General features: G+C 49.2%; 1 protein-coding gene across 1 annotated transcript; it reads right to left on the bottom strand.

Annotated features, from left to right (window-relative positions):
- Positions 1-9,072: 9,072 nt before the first annotated feature.
- On the bottom strand, positions 9,073-19,992 carry LOC309605727 (uncharacterized protein). Its single transcript, XM_082341899.1, is given in 5 exon segments — positions 9,073-13,142; positions 13,842-13,952; positions 16,576-16,704; positions 19,795-19,808; positions 19,811-19,992. Coding segments are annotated over 5 exon segments (681 nt in total). The 5' UTR covers positions 19,908-19,992; the 3' UTR covers positions 9,073-12,812.
- Positions 19,993-23,401: the final 3,409 nt, after the last annotated feature.

The following is a 23,401-nucleotide window of genomic DNA, read 5'->3' as shown; positions in this document are numbered from 1 at the left end:
ATTCCCAGGGGAGGGCTTCCGGAGCTGCCCCGGGCTGTTCAGAGCTCTGTCCACATCTCCCTTTAATCCTGTGTGTACTTTCTGTCCTGGCGTGGCCACTCAGAAAGCAGACTCCGTGCAGGCTTGGTGAGGGGCTTTGAGGTTGTAACAGGAAGGGAAGAACGGCTGGGGACCTTGACCACACTAAGACTCCTGACCGGCGAAGGGCAGAGTCAGAGACGGACGTTGGTGTCGGGGGGAAGGGCGGGGTGACCTGCACTGGAGAGAGACAAGCCCGTGTCCGCAGCCCCGGGCGTCGGCCCCTCCTGCCATCTGGCTGGGTGGACATCTGCCCCGGGGAAGGCTGACCACTGGCTGCCGAGGCACCTGACACATGCCCCCCTTCTGAACAACAAGCCTTAGTCGGGGGGAGACCAGAGAGAAGGTTCAGGAGACCCTCTGCCATCCCGGCTCCTGAACGTGTGTGGGCCTCGCCCTTCTTGATGCCCGGTGATCCTGCTTCTCCTGGAATTCCAGAAGGATCTATTTCTATTTTAAATTCGCCTTGGCTCCCACTCCACTGAATGGGTTTTTCACCCATCCTGTGAGACACGCCTTCTGTATGCATCTGCAGCGTGGATTTCTCTTCTGCCACGTGGAACACAAGGTGGGAATCTTCTCTCCGAGCCTCTCACCAGCATCCCTTCCACTGGAAGCCTTTCTTAGATATTTGGGGAGTTTGGGGAGCAGGGTCAATGTCTCTATCCTGAGCGTTCAGCACGGCACCCACTACAAGCTGCTTGCTGGATGATGGGGTGAACACAGGCAAGAAAGAGACGCAGGGAAGGGAGGCCGCTCCTTTAGTCACAGCCTGCGGCTTGTTCTGGTGGCTGAGACGTGGGGACTGGATAGAGAGCCGCTGGAGGACTTCTGCTGCCGGGTGGCTTCATCGCCGGAGAGCCAGCCTGGGTTCACGGTGCTGGCGGTGATGATGTCAAGACAGCAAGGGCCACCAGCTCCGGGCAGATGCGCGGGGCTCTTCCTTAGGAAAATAAAGCCTTACAAAACCTGCCAGCTGCATGGCAGGGGACCTTCTGACTTCAGCCATCTCCACCCCAACCCGTGGTAGAAAGGGGCTTTTTGGTGACTGAGAAAATGAGAGAGTGAGTGGCTAATACATCCCCAGGAGGAGACCTGTTCTAAAGCCGGGTATTTGGAAAAGGTTATCCAAGTCTAAATCCCAATGCAAAATTCTGTCCCAAAGCCACTGACAAGAAAAAGGTTTTTATTTATTTTTATATATTTATCCAGAAGCCCTGAGATTGGGTCCCAGACCTCTTCAGCTTTAAAGAATCATCTTTAAGTACAAACTAGATTAAAGAAAAGTGGAATTTACTGGCTTCACAAACAATGAGTCCATGATCGAATTCAGGCTTGGTTGGTTAAAGCCGTGCTGTGAGGAATCAGAATCTCTTTCTCCTTTTCCCTTTCTCTTTCTCTGTTTCTCTCCCTCCCCCTCTTTCTCCCCTCCCCACTCCTGGGTTCTCCTGCAATGGCTTAGTTCTCATGCAGGCTCCCCACTGTGGAAGCTTGATAGTTGCCAGCAGCTCCAGGCTTCTGTCTAAGAGGGGAGCTCCCTCACAGGAGCTGCTACCCAACAGCCAGCATCCTGGAGTTGAGCCTCACTGGCCTGGCTTGGGTGACATTCCACTGGGACTGGTCAGCCAGGCTTCGGGCATATGCCCGCACCTGCATGACATGGTGGGTATAAACCTCATCCAAACCAACACCAAAGGAAGATCCAGAAGGGAGAAAGAGCATTGGACCATAAAGGTATCACTCCTGTCCTGACGTGATGTGCCCTGGATCCTGGCGCCCTCGACCTGCCAGGACCACATCCTAGGGCGCTGAGAAGTGGCTCTCTGAGGGGCACCTGAGACTCAGGTGCAGCTGGGCCCGCGGCCTGGGTGTGCTGCTGGCTGCTGTGAAAGGGGGCTGCTCTGGACACCCCAAGGGCTTGTTGGGGCAGTTCTTGGTATTTTGTGTATATTCTCTTCCAAATGAACCTTGAATCATCTCGTCAAATTCCACTCAGATCTCACTGGGATTTGATTAGGGTTGCACTGAATTTCTAGGTAATGGGGGAGAACTGACATTTTGTATATTGTTTCTCATCCTTGAGCATTTTATTTTCTCCCTTTATCTGAGTCTTCTTTAGCAAGTCAATAGAGGTTTATGGTTTTCTTAATGTAAGTCTTGTACATTTCTTGTTAGTTTACTTTTCTTCTCTAGGTATTTTATAGCATTTGTTGCCTTTTCCTGATTTTATTTTCTAACTGGTTATTGTAGATTGCATCATGGATAGGTATTTTGGCTCCCAAGTGATAAAGAAAAACTCAATTAAAACATTTATAACAAAAAAAGGAGTGTGTGATTTATTATCTTATTAAACTGAAAAATCGAGGTCTGGCTAGCTTCAGGTCTCAAAGGATGAAACCCCAGTTTATTCCTTCTCCCCCAACTTGCACCTTCCACATATACATCAGTTAAAACACCAGCGGCTTTAACAGATAACCCTCAGTCTCAGCAGCTTAACCCAACACAAGTCTGTTTATTGAGCATCTAACAGTCTCAGTGCCTCTTCTCTGAGAAGGGATTCCAGGACCCAGGCTCCATCTTCAACCCAGAGCTCCCAAGGTCAGCTGAACGTCGACTCCAATCTAGGCAGCAAGGAGGGAGGGGGGTGTGTGGGTGATGCTTATGGGTCTACCTGGAAGTGGTGAGCATCAAAGATGAGTGAATAAACAAAAGGTGGTCCAGCCATACAATGGGATATCATTCAGCAATAAAAAGGCATGAATTACTGACACACACTCCAACACGAACGTACCCTGAAAACATAGCATGTGAAAGAAGCCACATACAAAAGACCATGTATTGTGTGTTTCCATTTTTATGAAATGTCCTGACTAAGGAAATCCACAGGGACAGAAAGTAGATGAGTGGCTGCCAGGGGCTGGGGGAGGGGAGGAAGGGGAAGGACTGCTAAGGGATACAGGGTTTCCTTTAGGGTTGAAAATGCTCTAAACTTAGATTGCAGTGATGGTTGCACGATTCTGTAAATTTACTAAAAACATTGAATTACCTACTGTAAGTGGATGAATTTTTATGCTATGTGGATTATATCTCAAAGATTTTTTCAAAGTGTGAGCAAAACATAGACATTCTCAGATAGGCATGAGTTTATCACCAGCATACCCTCGCTAGAAGGACTTCTAAAGGAACAAACAAAGTCAAATTAAAACCCAAGACAGAAATAAAATATAGGAGGAGAGACTGGAACACAGGTGTTCTACAATCTCTCCATAGGTAGCGATAGTAATTAATTCATCTCCAACTTTAAGTTTAGCAAGCCTGTAAAGATTTTATGGTGGCCACAAAAGAAAAGAAATAACATACATACTCCCAAATCAGTTGGGGAATGAAGAAAATTAAGTCAGTTCAGTAGAAGGCATGTAAAAAGAAAAGAAAAACATCCAAAAAAGCAGTATAAAAAAATATATATCCAGCATCATAAGTCACGTAAATGGATTGATTTACATTGTCAATGGCAGCTGTCGCTCTATAAAGGCAAAGTTGAGTAGTTGCAACAGACACTGTGTAGTGAAAATATTTACTATTTGGCCCTTTGCAGAAAGTCTCCTAGAATAGTTCGTGTCTTTAAACTATGTGCATATGTAACTTTATACAAATAGAAAGTAAATCTCCTGAGCTGTAGATTTCCATTTTTACTTAAAAAAATTCAACACAGATTTTTAAGATAGAGCATCTTAAAATCTCCTATGTATAATTCATTGCTTTTAACCATCACATAGAATTAGAGGATTTGTATGGACCAAGCGTTATGTACTGATTCCCCTGGTCTGTCCCCATGTCCACCTACAGAGCTCAAGGCTCCATTGTCACGTACAACACAGTGTCGCAGGAATGTCCCCTCACAGGTGGGGTGGGGGTGAAGGTTACACGAAGATTATGGTTGTGCCTGGGCTCCAGGGCGCCCGTCCCCACGAGCTTCCTATGCACGTGGGGTAACTACGTCGTACCTGGCTACTTAGCAGGTGTCAAGCAGTATCTCACTCCCATCTTTGTTTTTCTTAGCTTGTAGAATTTCTAATTCTACCAAATCCAAAGAAATCCATCAGTGAGTTGGAGCACTGATTCATAATTTTATCATCTACTTGGATTGTTCTCTGCTGGGCATCGCCAATCTCTGTAGTTTGCCCACTTTCTATAAGTTTTCTTTATTTTTTGTTCATTTCTTTCATTCATTCATTCACTCACTCATTTGTTCAACAGATACGTGTTGAACAACTGTGGTGGACCAACGTGCCGGGATTCAGCTGTGAGCAAACAGACACAGTCCCTGCTTTCGAGGGCCTGGCATCCCAGCTGGAGGGCAGATGATTCACAGAAGCAAAGGAAAACTCTGCAGAGAGATCAGAGCCGTGAGAAGCACACAGAGCAGGACACAGACAGCGTGGTGTGGGCCGGACTGTAGGTCCGGGAAGGCTGTCTGCTAAAGAGAGTTTCCCCGAAGACCTGAACACAGTGAGGGAGTGAGTCATGCAAGGAGCTCTCTGGGGCCACTGTGTCCGGGCAGCAGAGGCCCTGTGGTGGGAGTGGGTCTGAGCAGAGCAGCCCGCAGGCAGGTGTGACCAGAGTGGGTGAGTGACGGGAAGCATGGGGGGTGACGTCACAGAGTTGGCAGCAGGGCGGGTCACACAGGCAGAGACTCAGGTAAAGCCTGTACATTTCCTTCTGGGACGAGAGCCCATTGGGAGTTTTCAAAATTTTTACTATGGTAAAATATACGTAACGTAAAATTGATCATTTTAACCATTTTTAAGTGGATAGCTCAGTGGCATTAGGTACATTCACAGTGTTGTACAACCATCACCACCGTCCATCTCCAGAGCTTTTTTTCTCATCTTGCAAAACTGAAATTCAGTTCCCCATTAAATAAACCTCCCCATCCGCTCCCCCAGCCCCTGGCCCCCACCATCCTACTGTCTGTCTCTATGAATATGACTCCTCTAGGGACCTCCTACGAGTGGGATCAGACAGCATTTGTCCTTTTTGTGACTGTTTTTTTCACTCAGTGTCACGTCCTCAAGATTTATCCATGTTGCAGCATTTGTCAGGATTTCCTTCCTTTTTATGGCTGAACAATATCCATTTATGGATGGACCCCATTTTGTGTAACTACGCATTTATCAGTGCACACGGGGAGTGTTTCCACCTTTTGGCTGTTGGGAATAATGTTGCTACGAATATTGCTGTACACATATGGTTTAGGTCCCTACTTTCAATTCTTTGTGGTATATATTCAGAAGTGGAATTGCTGGATCACACGGTAATTCTACGTTAAGATTTTGGAGGAACCTCTAAACTGTTTTCCATAGTAGCTGTACCATTGTACGTTCCCACCAGCAATGCACAAGGTTCCAATTTTCCACATCCTCGACAACATTTGTTGTCTGTTTTCCTGATTATAACCACCCAGCTGTGTGTGAGGGGGTGGCTCATTGGGCTTGCACGGAGGCGTCTATGCAGAGGGATGCTGTGACCTCATCTGTGTTTCAAAGACCACTCTGGCTGTTGGGCAGAAGCAGGAACTTCAGGCAGAAGGCTGCTGGGAATTCCAGGAGAGAGGGGACAGTGACCGAGCCTCAGGGACAGCAGCACAGTGAGAAATGAGTGGATTCTGTACAGAGTTTGGAGGTACAATCATTAAGATTTGCCATATTTTATGTGAGCCGTGAAAGAGAAGAGACAAGAATTACTTTAAAGATTCTGAGTGGCGCCATTACTTACTTGGACAGAAATGAAGGGTTTGGGGCTTCCCTGGTGGTGCAGTGGCTGAGAGTCTGCCTGCCAATGTAGGGGACACGGGTTCGAGCCCTGGTCTGGGAAGATCCCACATGCCGCGGAGCAACTAGGCCCGTGAGCCACAACTACTGAGCCTGCGCGTCTGGAGCCTGTGCTCCACAACAAGAGAGGCCGCGATAGTGAGAGGCCCGCGCACCGCGATTAAGAGTGGCCCCCGCTCGCCGCAACTAGAGAAAGCCCTCGCACAGAAACGAAGACCCAACACAGCCAAAAATAAAAAAATAAATAAATAAATTAAAAAAAAAAAAAGGACTAGAGTATGGAAAACTCCAAAACTAAAAAAAAAGAAAAAAGAAAAAAAAAAAAAAGAAATGAAGGGTTTGATTGGGGCACGCTAATTCTGACGGAGTTCTCGGCACTTTCTAGGCACTATACCCTTGGCTTGATGTACTTGGAAGCTAAATGCACCTAAAAAGGTGAGAAGATTCATGACATATTCTGGCTGGCTGCTCCTCACCCTTATCGATCAAATATCTCTCTGATTTTTCTAATGATTTTGCTGGAATTTGGTTTCTTTGACATCTGCTTTTTTTTTTTCTTCTCATTTTCCTGGCTTATCCATCACCTTATTTTCACTTTCCTTTGTAATTTCATGCTACATGAGTCCCATTTATTGTTACTTTCCCCTGGGTTACCCTTAGGTTAGTTGAAACAATTGTTTAAAAGTTGAACGCAGATAGTACAAAATTCAGAATATTATAAAGGGCGCAGGCTCTTCTGCTTTAGATTCGTTTAGATTCCATCGTCCACTTACAAGTAATTAAAAGCATTACTTAAAGTTTTACTACCATAAAGGTATCCTGATTTATTCATTCAACTACCATCATTCAAAGTGAGATTTGTCATCAAGAGGGGGGATATCTGTGTGGTCTCCAGCCTACAGATCAGGGCACGGGAATGCCCTATCAGCTGCACTGTGCCGGGTGAATAGCTAATGGAAAGGTAACGGCAAGCAACTTTTGCTCCTATTTCCAAATTTACAGAAAGAATGATACTTGTTTTCAGGTCAGAAAAAAACCAGGAGCATCTGATAACTGAAACAAACAAACCACTGTTTGCCATAAGCAATGGCATTCCACCAATAGGGAGATGATTTTAACATGCAGCAGAGGCTGCTAGAACGGTGCCTTTCCAGGGCCTGAATTACCTGGGCAGGTGCAGTGCTTAGGGCAGGCTGCATGGCCATTATTTCATGCTGAGGACAGTAAACAGAATCTCAGAGGTTCAGGCTGGGTCTGGATGGCGCAGTGGCCTGTTATCCTTACATCACAAACATGTACATCAAAGCTTATTCTTTCCCACCAATATCCGGAGTTCAATTATGTTCGTATCATCCACAGATTCATTTTCTTCCTCTTTCTCGCCTCTAACCCCACTCCACCCCCCATTCCGAGATCCTCTGAGATTTTTTGGTTCCACGTTGCTTTGCTTTTTAAAAATTCTGTATAAACAATTATTTAGATGTAACTCCCACTTTGGTCTTCCTTAATCCCCACTGTTTCTTTCTTGGCTTGTTTCTTTATTCATCTCATAGATAATCTTTGATTTTTTTCAGAGAGAGGGCAGGTGGGTGGTAAATTTTCTGAGTCTTTGCCGGTGGCCAAATGATTTTTTTCCCAACATTCCAACTCCAGTGGGGGGAGGTATGGAATTTCCAGTTCAAGAGCACCCTTCCTCTCCTGGTTATGCTTTTGTCCTCTTATCTTGTAGCAGCAGCTTTGCAGGTGAGAATTCTGATGCAGATCAAAGCCTCTTTATTTTAGAGTAAGGTTGAAAGATTTAGCAAATAAGAACACATGCCATCTTTGGGACGTGCTTATACTATAAAGTTATTTGTTGTATTTCTGAAATTCAATTTCCTTGGGCAGCCTGGATTTTTCTGGTAACCTTACTTTATAGTTTACCTGTTTTTTGTTGTTTTCTCCTACTGCCTCTAGAATTCGCTCTTACTTTCGACACTGTGGGATTTCCCCAGGCAGCGTCTGCCAAGGGGATGCCCCATTGCTCTGTTCGGCCCTCCATGGTCTTTCACAAGGTGAACTTGGGCCTCCAGCTTGGGAACTCCTTCTCAGATGCTCGTGCTGACTTTCTCCCCTTATTTCTCTGCTCTCACCCTCTGGTGTCCCTACTAGGAGTTCTCTACAGATTTAAACTCCCCGTCCCTGTCGAAATGACCTCGCTCAAGTTCATAAATGTCTCTCAGCTTCAGCTCCTGCATCACGAAGTCGGCTTGAATAAGCCAATCTCATGGCAACGTGATGAGGAATAAATCCGTGAAGGACGTAATGTCCCCCGCATGAATGTGCCCTCACTATGCTCTCATGAACCAGAGCATCTGTGCTGTTCTTCCCATGTTGGAGGCCAGGTCCATGGCAGGGTGGTCCTTCCCAGCCCCCGTGGTGGTTTGGGGCCACGTGACTTGTTCTGGACAATTAACTGAGCAGATGTGCCATGTGTCCCTTTGCTGCCAGTGAAAGGCCCTCCAGGTCACCCTTATGTGCACCCACAATGCATGACAATGTTCTACATGGTGTCAGCTCTGTCAGCCAGATTCTGGGGTGAGGGGAAAGCAGGACAGAGCCCCTGTGACCTTCAATGGACGTGGAGCACGGGTGAGAAATATACTTTTGTTTTACGGCACTGAGACTTGGGGAATGTTTGTTACTGCAGCACAGAGTAGCCACGCCGAAGTAATACACAGGGGTCGCCAGAGATTCCCTCCCCTCGTGACTCTGCTTTGACATAGTGAGTGCCTTGCGAGCATTTCCCAAGATGCTGCAAGCCTTGCTCAAAGAAGCTGTCTGTCCTTTATTGACCCTTTTTAACGAAGTCTGGGGGAGGGAGGGCCACCTTCATGCTTGAGTTGGTTCTGAGCTCTGATCAATTGAGCCAAGCTCAGCCTGGAGCTGGTGCTGATGAGACAGGCGATGGTCCAGACGGTCACAAATCAGAGGGTTATCCTTCTGACGAAGGAGGAACCGATGTCCTTACACTCCTCACTGGTGACCCACATGTCCTTGAAGGTGGAAAGTGAGCACAGGATGAAGCCACCTACCCATGCGCCATGTAGGGAATATGGCTAAATACAGGGCCGGCACGCTGAAGGTCTCAAACAGGATCTGCGGGAAAGCGTGGAGCACTCAGGGGGCGGGTGTCCCTTAATTCCATGAGCACATGAGTCCGATTGGCCCGAAGCACTTGGCTGCCCCTGAGGGATCCAGACAACAGGGTGAGGAATGCCACTCTTCATCCCAGCCCTGCCCTGACAAGCTCTGCAACACTGTTTCCAAGTCTGTAAAATGGGCTCACATTCTTCCCAGGTACCTAGCGGGACAGCACCTTATGGACCGTCTCAGGACTGATCACAGGGCATCACGTCATCTTATGAACCACCGTTTTTTCACAGTGGGGATGCAGCTGAATTCCCAGTGCCTCTGTGAAGCTGCTACCGGTCCCTCCACTGAATACATCCTTCTTTCTGCTCCCTGAGGGCAGGCAGATGTTACAGAAATTCTGACACTTGGGAGGATTCATTTGTTTTATTAAAACGGAACAATGAAAGTTAACAGTTACTGTGCGTTAACTGCATGCCAGACACTTAGTCCAGACGTGGCTTGTTCAAGAAGTCTCTCCTGGGTGCTGACTGTATACAGGGTGGAAGGAGTGAACAGGGCAGGCACAGCCTTGCGTTTACAGCCCGTGGTGACCCCCCGGGGGTATGTGATATTGGAGCCCCAGCTTGTCCACAGGAGAGACCAGTGGGCAAGAATGTGAGGGGGCAGGTGGCAAAAGTGGGTTGTGAACACGGCTGCTGAACATGGCAGGGCACTGCCTCTGTGAACTTGGCTGGGTGAACGAACGATTCTCCTGCAAGATGGTGACACGGGTCCATAGGACTACAGGTTTTTGTTTTTTTTTGTTTTTTTGTTTTTATTTATGGCTGTGTTGGGTCTTCGTTTCTGTGTGAGGGCTTTCTCCACTTTCTCCGCGGCAAGCGGGGGCCACTCTTCATCATGGTGTGCGGGCCTCTCACTATTGCGGCCTCTCTTGTTGCGGAGCACAGGCTCCAGACGCGCAGGCTCAGTAGTTGTGGCTCATGGGCCCAGCCGCTCCACGGCATGTGGGATCTTCCCAGACCAGGGCTCGAACCCGTGTCCCCTGCATTGGCACGCAGATTCTCAACCACTGCGCCACCAGGGAAGCCCTACAGGTTCTTTTGATGGCAGGACCCAACACAGTGTCACTCAGACAGATGGAAGGCGGATTCTGTTACGTACAGCTCCAAAGCAGGGACGGCTGCCAGGCTGGGCCACGGGGGTGCTGCACCCAAGGACGGGGTTACGGTGAGCTGGAGCTGCCGGGGGCAGCTCACGGGTGGCCAGCGGGGTGCTCTGCTAGGTTGCATGGGTTCCTGGGATTGGCTCGTTTGAATAATTTCACGGCCCCTGTGCATCTGGGCAGTCCCTAATGGTCTGGTACCCGGTTCTGAAGTGATTAGGGCAGGTGTATCGTGGCCCTGGGGTGTGTGACAGGACCGTAAGGGGAGAGGTTGAGCTGCAGGCTTAACCAGCTGCCTAAGAGGGAAATTAACCGGCCTCTAGCAAAGACCTCTTAACCGGGTCAAGACCGCACTTTGTTTTTTGATTGGGGTATAGTTTTTTATAATGTTGTGTTAGTTTCTACTGTACAGTGAAGTGGAGTTCCCTGTGCTACACATCAGGTTCTCATTAGTTACCTATTTTATACATATTAGTTAGTGTATATATGTCAGTCCCAATCTCCCAATTCATACCACCACCCCCCTTTCCCCCCTTGGTGTCTACACGTTTGTTCTCTACATCTGTATCTCTATTTCTGCCTTGCAAGCAGGTTCATCTGTGCCATTTTTCTAGATTCCACAAATATGTGTTAATATACGATATTTGTTTTTCTCGTTCTGACTTACTTCACTCTGTATGACAGTCTCTAGGTCCATCCACGTCTCTACTAAAACACAGTATTACACACGGCCAGGATACGCCACTGAGCTCATTACTCACCAAGCGTGTTGCCCACTAAGTGCGTGATTACAGAGCAGGGTCTGGGGGGATTGAGGACTTACCCAAGAGAAGTGAAAACACATGTCCATACAAAGACTAGCCTGTAAGTCTGTGCTGTTCTTGGGTGCCCCCCACACTGGAACCTGGTGGATCCTGGAATTTGGATCCTGATGGAGGAGGGAGGGCATCTTTTATGCTCCAACTAGAGACCGCTCCCCCTAAAAACACAAAGATATAAACCAACCTCCACGCCCCCTGGCCTGGCATGAGGCCAGAGGTCACAGAGCTTGGAAGGGTCTTCAGGGCTCCTGCAGTCAAACTCCCACTTTATAGATGAGAAAACTGAGGCCAGGGGCCAAGAAGCAGCATTTACTGAGCGCTCGACGGGCGCTAAGCACTGGGACAAGCGCTTTACAGCGTTAACGCATTTCATTTCAATAGCGACCCCAGGGCCGGTACCGTTATCATCCTGAGGAGGAAACCAGGACACTGAGAGGACCAGTCAGCCACCTGAGGTCACACATGTTGGTGGAGCCAGAGGTCTTAAGGCCAGGCTGGGCCCTTCCTTGTACACTGGGCTGCTCCCCTTGTTGGCTTCTCTTCTGGGACACGGCCCCGAGAAATCCTCTTCAGATACAGATTTATTCCAGGAGAAAAATCAACCCTGCACTTTTCAGCCTGTCCCAGTCTCCGGGAGGAGCCCTGGACATTGGCTGCTGGACACAGGGACTTAGGCAGGGAAGGGACGCTGCTGGGTGGGCCCTGCATGATGGGGAGCTCGTGGTGGCGCCCACAGATGCGAGAAGCCCATCTGTCCACAGTGAGGTGGCATTCCTTGTGCCCCGGTGCGGGCCCCCATCGCCTGCTGCCTCAGAAGCCTGCAGGAGCTTCCGCCCTTTGGCACCTCTCTCTGTCCCTGGCTGTAGTCACAGAGTCCCCCCCAGGTGACCCACTGGGATCTGCCCGTGGGGGTCCAGGAGAGCCGAGGGATGCGGGAGAGGCTGCTGGAGACCTGAGGGCCCCTCTCCCTGCCGGCTGAGCCTTCTCGATGCTGGTACCCACCTGCAGCTCCTTCAGCCCCGGGAGTGGAGGCGAGGGGATGGCTCCCTGTTACCACCCGGGGGCTCTGCAACCCTCTCGTGCTGCTTTTCTAAGACTCATGCTCACCTTGGCGTGCAATCTCTTTAATAAACCCTCACCAACATTACCTGACGTGAGTGTGCTTTGGTTTCCTGCTGGGATCCTGATGCAATTAGGGGGTAAATTTGGAGACAGTCAGGACAGAAAGGCAGGCGGCGGGCCCGGGAATGGTGGGGAAGTGCCCGAGACAGGCTGTGTGGCCAGAAGCGCAGTTTGTGTGAGGGTGTCTTCATGTGTCTACTTGCCTGGGCCACGGAAGGGCCAGACATTGGGTCAAACATGAGTCTGGGTCTGTCTGTGAGATTGACATTTCGGCCCATAGACTGAGTAAAGCGGGTTGCCCTCCCCAAAGTGGGTGGGCCTCATCTAATCAGTTGAAGTTCTGGCTAGAACAAAAGGCATGACCTTCCCCTGAATGAGAGGGAATATCCTCCTGTCTGGTGGCCTTTGAACTGGGACATCGGTTTTTCCTGCTTTTGGACTGGAACGTATACCATCCGCTCCCCTGGGGTCCACCCTGCCGACTACAGACCCTGGGATTTGCTGGCCTCCATGATCACATGAGCCAATTCGTTATAATAAATCTCCTTCTATATGTGCATCTCCTATGGGTGCTGTTTCTCTGGGGGACCCCAAATAAGACAGTCTGGAGTGGCACATTCCCTCGGGTGAGGGACAGTTCTGTCTCTGTCTTCTCTCTCCAGCTCACAGGGGCCCCAGTGGGCAACTGGCATCCTCAGAGCTGGTATCTGATGTGGCAAGGCTGCAGGCCTGTGCCAGGTCCACATGGCGCCCGGCGGGGCCCACGTCTGTGACCGACGTGTCCACATGCAGGGGAGAGTCACTGGCTCCCGAGTGCTGTGTTACACGAGGCGGCATGAGGTGGCACATCCTGAGCTGCGATGGATGGTGCTCTGTTTCTGGGCCACGGCACGAGCCTCGTCTGTGTGCAGGTGGTGCGTGGCCCCTGGGCATGTCCGCTGGGTCACCACTCACGGCAGGAGGCACCGCTGGGCTCCAGGGAGTCGGGGCCAGCTGGTGGGACAAGGTTGCTTGCTTAACTGGCTCACCTAAGTCCTCAATAAGGCAGCCCCTGCGGTCCCCACCTCACCTGGACCCCACTCCAGCCCGAGGAGTACTCTGCCATCTGTCCTGGGGGTGCACCCCCCTTTCCCCACCAGCCTTGACGGGCTCCACCACCCAGTTCAATCCAGTTCAATCTGGGGCGATCCGACCAGCACACACCACCAACTCCTTGGGGTTGCATGAGGCCTGCATGAGGCCCAGAGATGGAGGAGGTCTGGGAGCTTTTAAGTCAGGGTTAGACCTGCAGGCAGGACACACCAGGCATCAGTGCTGAGAATGGGGCTGTGCACTCAGACCCCAGGAGTCTGGGCGGGTCCACAGGCCACTCGCTGGGTGACCTCAGCCAAGTTACTTCCACTCCCGGAAGCCCCAATTTCCTCATCTGTGCAAAGGGGCTAATAATCGCCCTGCCCATAGAGTAGCCACAGGTCTAGATGAAATAATTCAGATTAAACACCTCGCCCGTGCCAGACTGCTTGGCGAGTTCTCCAGAGGCAGCCGTCCCTCTTGCCGCTAATGTCAAAGAGGACGGGTCTCAGCTGGTATCTCAGCCTCTGCGCAGGGAGCCCGGGGCGGGGGGGGGGCGGCCCGAGCTGCCCCCCATGCAGCCTGCTCCCTGAGCCCCTTGCCCACCACCTGGCCTCTTACCTGCGACGCTTTCTCTTTGTTGGACATTGGGTTCAAGGGCGGCTCTGTCAGCGTCAGAGGATGTTGCTCTGGGGCGACGTGCAGCACCTGGTGGAAGGAGTAGTGCCAGATCTGAGGAGAGAGGGGGGCACATGTTAGGAGGATTGAAATGGAAGTAGTCTTGTTCAGGCTTCAGAGGCCATATTAGGCCTCTAACCGATTCGTGACCTTGCCTGCACTACGTGCCTGCTTGTGAGCTGCCACCAGCAAGTCTGGCGGCACTTGAGATAAAGAAGGGAGGGGCTTCCCTAGTGGCGCAGTGGTTAAGAATCCACCTGCCAAGGCAGGGGACACGGGTTCAAGCCCTGGTCTGGGAAGATCCCACATGTCACGGAGCAACTAAGCCCGTGCGCCACAACTACTGAGCCTGCGCTCTAGAGCCCGCGAGCCACAACTACTGAGCCCACGTGCTGCAACTACTGAAGCCCATGCGCCTAGAGCCTGTGCTCTGCAACAAGAGAAGCCACCGCAATGAGAAGACCACGCACCACAACTAAGAGTAGCCCCTGCTCGCCGCAACTAGAGAAAAACCCATGTGCAGCAATGAAGACCCAACGCAGCCAAAAATAAATAAATAAAATTAATTTTTAAAAAAATTTTTAAAAAAGAATAAGAAGGGAGTAGATCGTGGAATTTCTTGAGCCTCATGGACCTGGTCATTTCCTGGGGGTCTAGAAATTCTCATGATACACAAAATGAGATAAACAGCACTGCTGAAGAAACCGAGAGCTGCATATTTGCATGCAAATTGATGATATCAGTTAGTTGCCTGGTATTACAAGCGGCACTCCCCTAAACTGCAATTTGAAGTCTCACCCGTGGGGTGGACGCACTGCCTGGGATCTTTCAGCTGGGACTCCAGATTGCTGTTTTCAGGACTTTCCAGTGCTGTTTGAGTCTGGATGTAGGTGTTGGCCCAATTTGGTGATGTACGTGCTTTTACTTTTCTATCCCTTTTCATTTCTATTTCTTCCTTTCTAATGATTTTCCATTAAAGTTAAGTTGAAATTGTCTATTTGTGTGACGAGTGGTGTCTTTTCGCTAACAAACCCTTTGAACCTAAAAGAAAAGTAAAACTTTCGGCAAAACAGCACATCAGCGCTCTGCAGACTCCACCTAGGCCTCCACGATTGCCCACTCTGGGGGAAGCCAGCCACCGTGCCCTGAGGACATCGGAGAGGCCCCACAGAGAGGCCACTTGAAGAGGGACCTCCTTGCCGGCCATGGAAAGCACCATCTTGGAAATGGGTCCTCCAGCCCCGATCGAGCCTTCAGATGATGCAGCCCCAACCAACATCTGCTTGCAACTCCATGAGAATCAAGCCGGCACCACCCAGCTAAGCTGCCCCCAAATTCCTGACCAGGGAGGTAACAGGTGACCATCATTGTTTCCTGCCTCTAAGTTTTGGGATGAATCTGCTATAAACCTTAGATAAGTAATGCATCTTCCAAGGCAACATGCACCTGTTCAACTATACATGGAGACCCTGATCAGAGCCCTCATTTACTGAGAGACACTGGTTCAAATTAGCCGTATGTTACATCCTTACTATGCTTGACTATGGAAGTTTTTTTTTTTATTGTGGTAAAATACACAGAACATAAAATTTACCACTGTAAGCTTTTTTAAAGTGTACAGTTCAGTGGCATTAAGTATATTCACATTGTTGTTCAACCATCACCACCATCCATCTCCAGAGACTTCCCATCTTCCCAAACTGACACTCTGTCCCCATTGAACACTAATTCTCCAACCCCCTCCCAGCCCCTGGCCCCCACTAGCCTACTTTCTGTCTCTAAGAATTTGATGACCCTAGGTCCTCATATAAGTGGAATGATACATTGTTTGTCCTTTTGTGACTGCCCTGTTTCACTGAGCGTCATGTCCTCAGGGTTCATCCACATTGTAGCCTATGTCAGAATGTCCTTCCCTTTTAAGACTGAATAATATTCCATTTTATGGATGGACCACATTGTGCTCATCCAATCATTTGTTGAAGGACACTTGGGTCATTTCTACCTTTCAGCTGTTGTGAATCATGCTGCTATGAACATGAGTGTACAAATGTCTCTTCCTGTCCTTGCTTCCAGTTCTTTGGGGATTCGCTCAGAAGGAGAATTGCTGGGTCATACAATGATTCTAGCTTAATTTTTGAGGAACCACCATACTGTTCTCCAGAGTGGCTGCACCATTTTGCATTCCCGCCAACAGTGGTTCAGAGTCCCAATTTTCTAATTCCTCCTTCTCACCAACATTTGTTATTTTCTTGGGGTGGGGAGTGGGCACTGTTTGTTGGTTGGTTTTCTAACTAATAGCCATCCTAATAGGTGTGGAGTGGATTTAGGATTTTTTATCCATCGTCAGCTTTAATCCTCACAACAGCACTATGTGATAGGAAAAGTTATATCCCTTTCTCACAGATTAGGAAACTGAGGACCAAAGAGCTAAGTTACTGGTCCAAAATGATGCAGATCATAAATGGTGGAGGCAAAATTCATGCCCAGGTCTCTGACTCTAGAATCTATGAGGTTAGTACCGTTGTGTAGTGTCTCCAGGGACCCAGAGCCAAGAGATGCCAGGAGAGCCCTGGATGCTGGCGGTACATCCCTTCCTAGGTGCCAGGCAGCAGGGCTGCCATTCGGCATCGATGGGGGCCCTGTGAGTGGGTCCCACCCAACAGAAGCTACAGCCTACCTTTTCCATGTTGTCCCAGTTGGTGATGGCTGCCCGAGAGATGGGATATTTCAGGTTGAGTTTCCCTCGATTTTTCTGAACTTCATTTCCAATGAACCAGTCTTCTTCCTCCATTCCCACCAACAGCTTCTGAAAGACATAGGCCAGGCCAGATCTGCCCTCAGGAGCAACTCACCTCACTGGCTCTCGTGTGTCAGCGCACAGTGAACAGCGGGGAACCCCGATGTGCCGCTGGGGACGGCTCTGGGTCGCAGTACCACCATCGATGGCCTTCTCAGACCCGTGCACTGTGTCAAAATGCCACTAAGGGGTTTCAGCAAATGACCTGCAAGGAAGAAGTGCACCCGAGGAATCCCTGCTGGGACACGCTCTTGCCCGCTTTGTAGGTGAGGACACTAAGGCCACAAAGAGAGAGGCGGGGGAGGAAAGAACCATGGGTGTGAGGGACACACTGGCTTCTACGTTTGCTTTGGAAAGTGAGTGGGGGAAAGAGTGCGATTTCAGTTAATTTCTGTTTTTTAGGAAGATAAATCTATCTACTTTCATGCAGATTAAACCATTCGTTCTATCATTCGGAAACGATCTGAGAGTCGGCTGTGTGTTAATCTGGGTCCACCAAGAACCAGACACCAAGAGGAGATGCAAGGTACGAGGATTTTATTAGGGAGCACGCCAGACAAGGCGAGGGGAGACACTGGGCTGTCGTGCCGGCTTGAGGCTAGGTACGGGATCGAGGGCTGGGTGGGTGCCCTGGAGTGCCGCGCCTGCAGGGGTGAAGAAGGAGCAACGTCACCCTGGTCCGATATGGATGGCGCTCAGGTCTGCCGACCGCTCTGGTTACAGTGGGCTGGGTGACTCCCAGCTGAGCCTTGCCCTGCCTCTCCGTGGCTGCAGGTCCCCCACGAGGGGTCTCACTGCCAACCTGCTGCTACACCGAAGTGCCCAGGAGGAGTCACGGCGCTTGGATGGAAACGAGTCCATGCAGAGCATCCTGTTACGTGCTGACCCCTCTTGGAGACAGACAGACACTTCCTTCCTGCCACCCAGGGGCCTGCCCGAAGCCCAGGAGGAAGCAGGCGAGATGCCTCACTGAAAACGAAGACAGACAGCCCCGTCGGCCGCGGTCCCGATAGATGGTTTGCTGCCTGATTATTCGTCTTGGTCACACGTTGCTATTTCGGTGAGGAATTTGGGGGTTTTTGCTGTGATCTTATGCTTCCCCAGGTATGTAACCTACTTTATATACACTCCGTTTCCTATTGTGCCTCTCTGTAGAGATAACAAGTATTTTTTCCTCCCCTGGGGCTGTGGAATATTTTCCGTGGGGCAACGTTAAGTTGTTATTTGGGGGGTTTTTGTTTCTTTTTTTTTTACTTTTTATAGTATTTAGTTTGGTTTTTTTTTTTTACATTCTTTTTTAATATTCTAAACCATAATGGAAAAGAATGCAACGTTAAGTTTTGACCTTGCAGGACAAATTATTATACGTGTCAGGGCAAGAGATGCCACACCAAGGATTTCAAACAGAGGGATTGAATACAGGGAGGTGGTCACACAGCATTGGGGGTTCGAAAGCAGAAACAGGGCAGAGAGTAGATCCACCCGACACTGCTTCGCTGCAGGAAGAACCGGGCAGTGGGTTTGCAGAACAAGGGCTCAGAGGAGGCCCCACAGGGCTGGGAGGGGCTCTGCCCTGCTGTTCTTTCACGGCCACTGGGCGCTGTGTGGATGGAGCCAGAGGATGCAGGAAACTGCTGTTGCTGGCGGGAGGCTGAACGGGGCAGGAGAACGGGAAGACTGCCCCCTCCCGCCACCTTCTATTTGCAGAACCTCTCAGGGAGCAGTAGCTAGAGAAGCCCCAGCCCCGGCATGGGCACCGCAGAGCAGAGCAGAGGCAGAAACCAGCTGCAGTGTGTTGACTGGTGGCCCCCAAGATAGGTCCACGGGCCGCCCTCAGAACCTATGTTGGTGTGACCTTATTTGGAAATAGGGTCTTTGCAGATGTGATTCATTTAGGGATCTGGAGATGAGATCATGCTGGATTTAGGGTGGGCCTGAGATCCAATGACAAGTGTCCTTATGAGAGAGAAGGGAGGGGAGATTTGGGACAGAGAAGGGAATAGAGGAGAGAGAAGCCCCCTGATGATGGAGACAGACCAGGCCCACGAATGCCTGCAGCCACCAGAAGCTGGAAGAGGCCAGGGAGGATCCTTCCCAGACCCTCAGAGAGTGTGGCCCTGAAACACTGCAGATGGCCAGAAACTGTGTTAATCATACATTCACCATCTTGTTTAACCTTCGGGCCAAACGTATGTATGTATATACTTTTGTTAACCCTGTTACGTGACAGAGAAATCTGAGCACGTGCTGTATGGTCCCACTTAGGTGAGGTCCTTAGAGGAGTTCAATCCATAGAGACAGAAAGTAGGTGGTGGGACCAGGGCTGGGGAAGGGAGATGGGGAGTGAGTGTTTCATGGGGACAGAGTGTCCATTTGGGAAAATGAAAATTTTCTGGAGGTGGATGGGGGTGACAGTTGCACAACAAGGTGAATGTACTTAATGCCATTGAATTATATGCTTAAAAAAAGTTCAAATGGTAATGGTAACTTTCATGTTATATATATTTTATCACAATAAAAAACCCTGAATTTCTAAATTCTCTTGAAGAGCAGGAAGATCTGGCAACACTGGGCCTACTTTCTTGCATGTCACTAGGCAGCAAAGATGCCCTTTCAGGCAGAGCATTGGCCTCAGTCCCCACCCATCCTTATTGTCCTCCTGTCATGGAGGCTGAGTGTCAGTTGTCACCTAGTACTAGTGGACTGATGTTTATCCTAAAGGTGGAGAACTCCTTCCACTCTCAGAAGTGGGAAAATCAAACAGTAAATAGATGGGCATGATTTATTTTTGACAACTGTCTGCTTTTCTATCGTATGTAATTGGCCTGTTCTTTCTAAGTCTGTGGTTCTCAAAGTGTGGCCCCGGGCCAGCAGCCTCTGCATCCCCTGAGAAGTGGAGGGAAGTACAAACCCTGACCCTCTCCCCTAGACCCGCTGAAGCAGAAACTCTGGGTGGGCCTGGCCCCCTGCATTTTGCCAAGCCAAGCGCCCCATGATTCTGATGCACGTTCACCACAGCCACCCTGCTCTACGGACTTGACGTGGCCAGCCTGTTGGGGGGAGGAGCTGCGGCCCCCAGGGAGGACCCCCAGCACTCACATCATGACGAAGTTTCCGAGGATGGTTGGGAACATAGCCAGGGGGGCTTCCGTCCCCGCAAAGCCCACCTTGCTGACGCCCGAGCCGCAGTCGCAGATGAGGGGCACATTCATTGTGCTGCACGTGACCTAGATGTGGCTGCAGGGAGAGACAGAAGATGCGGTTACTTGTGCCATTTGCAAGGTTCTCACCTGCGGGGTAGGTGAGGTGCCAGGTATGATCTTGGCTCCGCGCACCCAGAGCTGGGCATGCCTGGGGGCAAGCCACCATCTGGACGCTCTGGGCAGTTTGCTGGAGCGGCCAGCCTGTCAGATGACCACCTGCATGTGGCTGCACTGGGCTAAGGCTTTTTCTCCTATCTGGTGTGGCCCGTGACTTGCTTCACTGGGGTCCCCTGAAGCAGCCCCTTCTCTATTCTCCCAGCCAGGGGCTTTGGGCAGGGGGACCCTGGTAGGCACGGTGGTCCTGGTGGTCTGCCTGCTGGTGCCACGGCCAGGGCCCCCAAGCCCAGCACCCATACTGCCTCTCCTGGGAGACCTCTCCCGCCTCCCGGCCCAGGGTCGAAATCAATCCCCCCCTCCACTTGGCTTCTAGGCAACTTCTTCCACGTTTTTACAAGTTTGGAAAACATGAGAAAGTATAAAGAAGGAAATCCTAATCTCCCAGAGTCCTACCACCTACCGCTGCCCTGTTCTATTTTGATATTTGTTTCAACTTTATTTGTATACATGATTTAAAAAAATTAATTACCCTCAAAATAAATGAATCCATTTTCCCTTTTGAATATTGCATTTTAACTAAACCTTTACTGTAACAAATGTTATTTTTCATTTTGAAAGTGATTTTAATTCTTTTCCAGATAAAGACAACATGTTCACTAGAGAAAACTATGGGGGGAAATAAAACTCTCCCCAAATCCTACTAATCATAGACAGCCTTTGTTAACAGTGGGCATCTACCCTTTCGGCTCCTACATATAGCATAGGGGTCATTGGGGTCATTTTCTGTCTGGTGCCTTGTGAACAGCCATGTGCGGTACGATTCCCAGGGGCAGTGGTACGTGGTCTAGCTATATGTTTATTGTATGTATGCATTGCATATGAAATATCATATATATTTATGCACCTAAATGTTCTGCGGCGCTGTTTACAATAGCCAAGACGTGGAAGCAACTTAAATGTCCATCAACAGATGAATGGACATAAAGAAGATGTGAGAGATATATATATATATATAATGAAATATTACTCAGCCATAAAAAAGAATGAAATAATGCCATTTGCAGCAACATGGATGGATCTGGAGAGTATCATACTAAGTGAAGTCAGACAGAAAGACAAATATCATATGATAACTCATATATGGAATCTAAATAAAAGATACAAATGAACTTATTTACAAAACAGAAATAGACGCACAGACTTAGAAAACAAACTTATGGTTACCAAAGGAGAAGTGGGGGGAGGGATAAAAAGGGAGTTTGGAATTGACATATACACACTAGTATATTTTAGATAACCAACAAGGACTTACTATGTAGCACAGGGAACTCTGCTCAATATTCTGTAATAACCTAAATGGGAAAGAAATTTTAAAAAGAATAGATACATGGATATGTATAACTGAATCACTTTGCTGTACACCTGAAACTAATACAACATTGTTTACACTCCAATATAAAATAAAAATTTAAAAATAAAATATTACATATATTTAAAATATTATCTATATCTACAGCTATTATCTGCTCATCCCTTTAACTGACCCCTATCGTGGAAGGTTTAGACCCAATCTTTCTGGTTTTTATAAATAACCTTGTGATGAGCCTCCTTATTCCTCTTGCTTTGTCCTGAACCCTGGACCAGCTCTTGATCCTGTACGTCCTTAGAATGACCAGTGGGAAGACCAAGAATTTTGAAAGGCTCCGTAAACACTTTGCACATTGCCGTCCAGAAACATCAGCTGATTTGCTGCTGCCACATCGAGGCCCTTTCTGCCCCGTCCACCACCTCCACCTGCCCTGGTCTCCCTGACGGGCCACGAGCTCCTCCAGGCAGAGTTCACGTCTGCCCCCAAGCACCTGTCGCTCCACCAGATGCCCGGCTACTGTTTGCTGATTTGCTTTGGAATTCTGGTCTGTCCTTTACGGAGGACTTTGGGCATTTTCATGGGTGTCCTGTTTGTCTGGATGCTGGTTGCGTATCTTCATGTAGCTTCTTTTTTCTTTAATAAATTCATTTATTTGGCTGCGTTGGGTCTTCGTTGCTGCACGCGGGCTTTCTGTAGTTGCGGCAAGCGGGGGCTACTCTTCGTTGTGGAGCGCAGGCTTCTCATTGCGGTGGCTTCTCTTGTTGCAGAGCATGGGCTCTAGGCACGTGGGCTTCAGTAGCTGTGGCGCACGGGCTTAGTTGCTCCGCGGCATGTGGGATCTTCCCGGACCAGGGCTCGAACCCGGCCCCCTGCATTGCCAGGCGGATTCTTGACCACTGTGCCACCAGGGAAGCCCCTTTCCTTGGTTTTTAAAAAATCATCTGATGCTGCCTTCCATTTCCATTTACTTAGCAAAAGGAGGAAAATTAGGCCACGAGTAATTGCATGGCTCTTTCCAAGCCTGAACATTTTCATCTTGGTGTCTTGAGAGCAGGGAGGGGATTTGCCTCCAATGGGCTGACTCCCTGAGCTTGTTGGTCTCTGGAAAGGAGGGAGGGGCTGCTGGGCCCAGAATGCAACATTCCACGAAGGGGTGTTTTCCTGCTTTGCTCCAAATCCTTATGGAGCTGGGACTCCCTTGTAAGTCTAAATAGTCATATCAACACACAGAAACAGAAGTCTAAGGAAGGGTGTGATGGAAATTGGAAGGGAAATGTTCAGCCCGCTAAGAAAAGAAATTGTTTACCCACAGGACGAACATGCAAAAGGAAGGGGAAGATTGAATTGCTCCCCTACTTCAGGAAATGTACTAAAAGCACATAGCTAGCGCCAGTGAGACCTGGAGACAAGGAGGTCCAGAGATGTAAAAGGTGGAGCCCACCTGTAGCCCAGGTGGTGTCCCTCTGTGTCGTTGCTTCTGATGAAGCCACTGGCATGTGATTGGCAGAGATGGCATCTTCTTGACCCAGTTAGGCTTCTCCAAGTTCATCCACCAGCCTCTTAGAGCCTTTGCTTCTCTCTTTCCATCAAATCCCCCTTCTTGGGGTTTGGATGAAGCGGGCTCCAAGGACTCTGGCCCCAGAGGTGATCACGACACTTGTCAACAGCACTGCTATGAACACTCATGTACAGGTTTTTATGTGGACATATATTTTAATTTCTCTTGGGTAATTGCTGGGTCATATGGTGGCTCTATGATTAAAATTCTTAAGGGACTGCAGACTGCACCGTTTTCATTTCTATTAGCGTCGTACGAGGGCTCCAGTTTCTGCACACCCCTGACCACACACCGGTCACTGTCTGTCTTTTTTTATAGTCATCCTAGTGGGTGTGAAGTGACATTTTATTGTGGTTGTAATTTGTATTTCCCTGATGGTTAAGTATATTGAGCATCTTTTCATGTGCATATTTGTATATCTTCCATTCACATACCTTCTTTGGATAAATCTCTCCTCAA

The sequence above is a fragment of the Balaenoptera borealis genome, assembly GCF_965194805.1.
Source record: "Balaenoptera borealis genome assembly, chromosome: 11".
NCBI classification, from domain to species: domain Eukaryota; kingdom Metazoa; phylum Chordata; class Mammalia; order Artiodactyla; family Balaenopteridae; genus Balaenoptera; species Balaenoptera borealis.
Note: the sequence above shows the minus strand (reverse complement) of the source record. Positions and strands in the feature narration are given on the sequence as shown.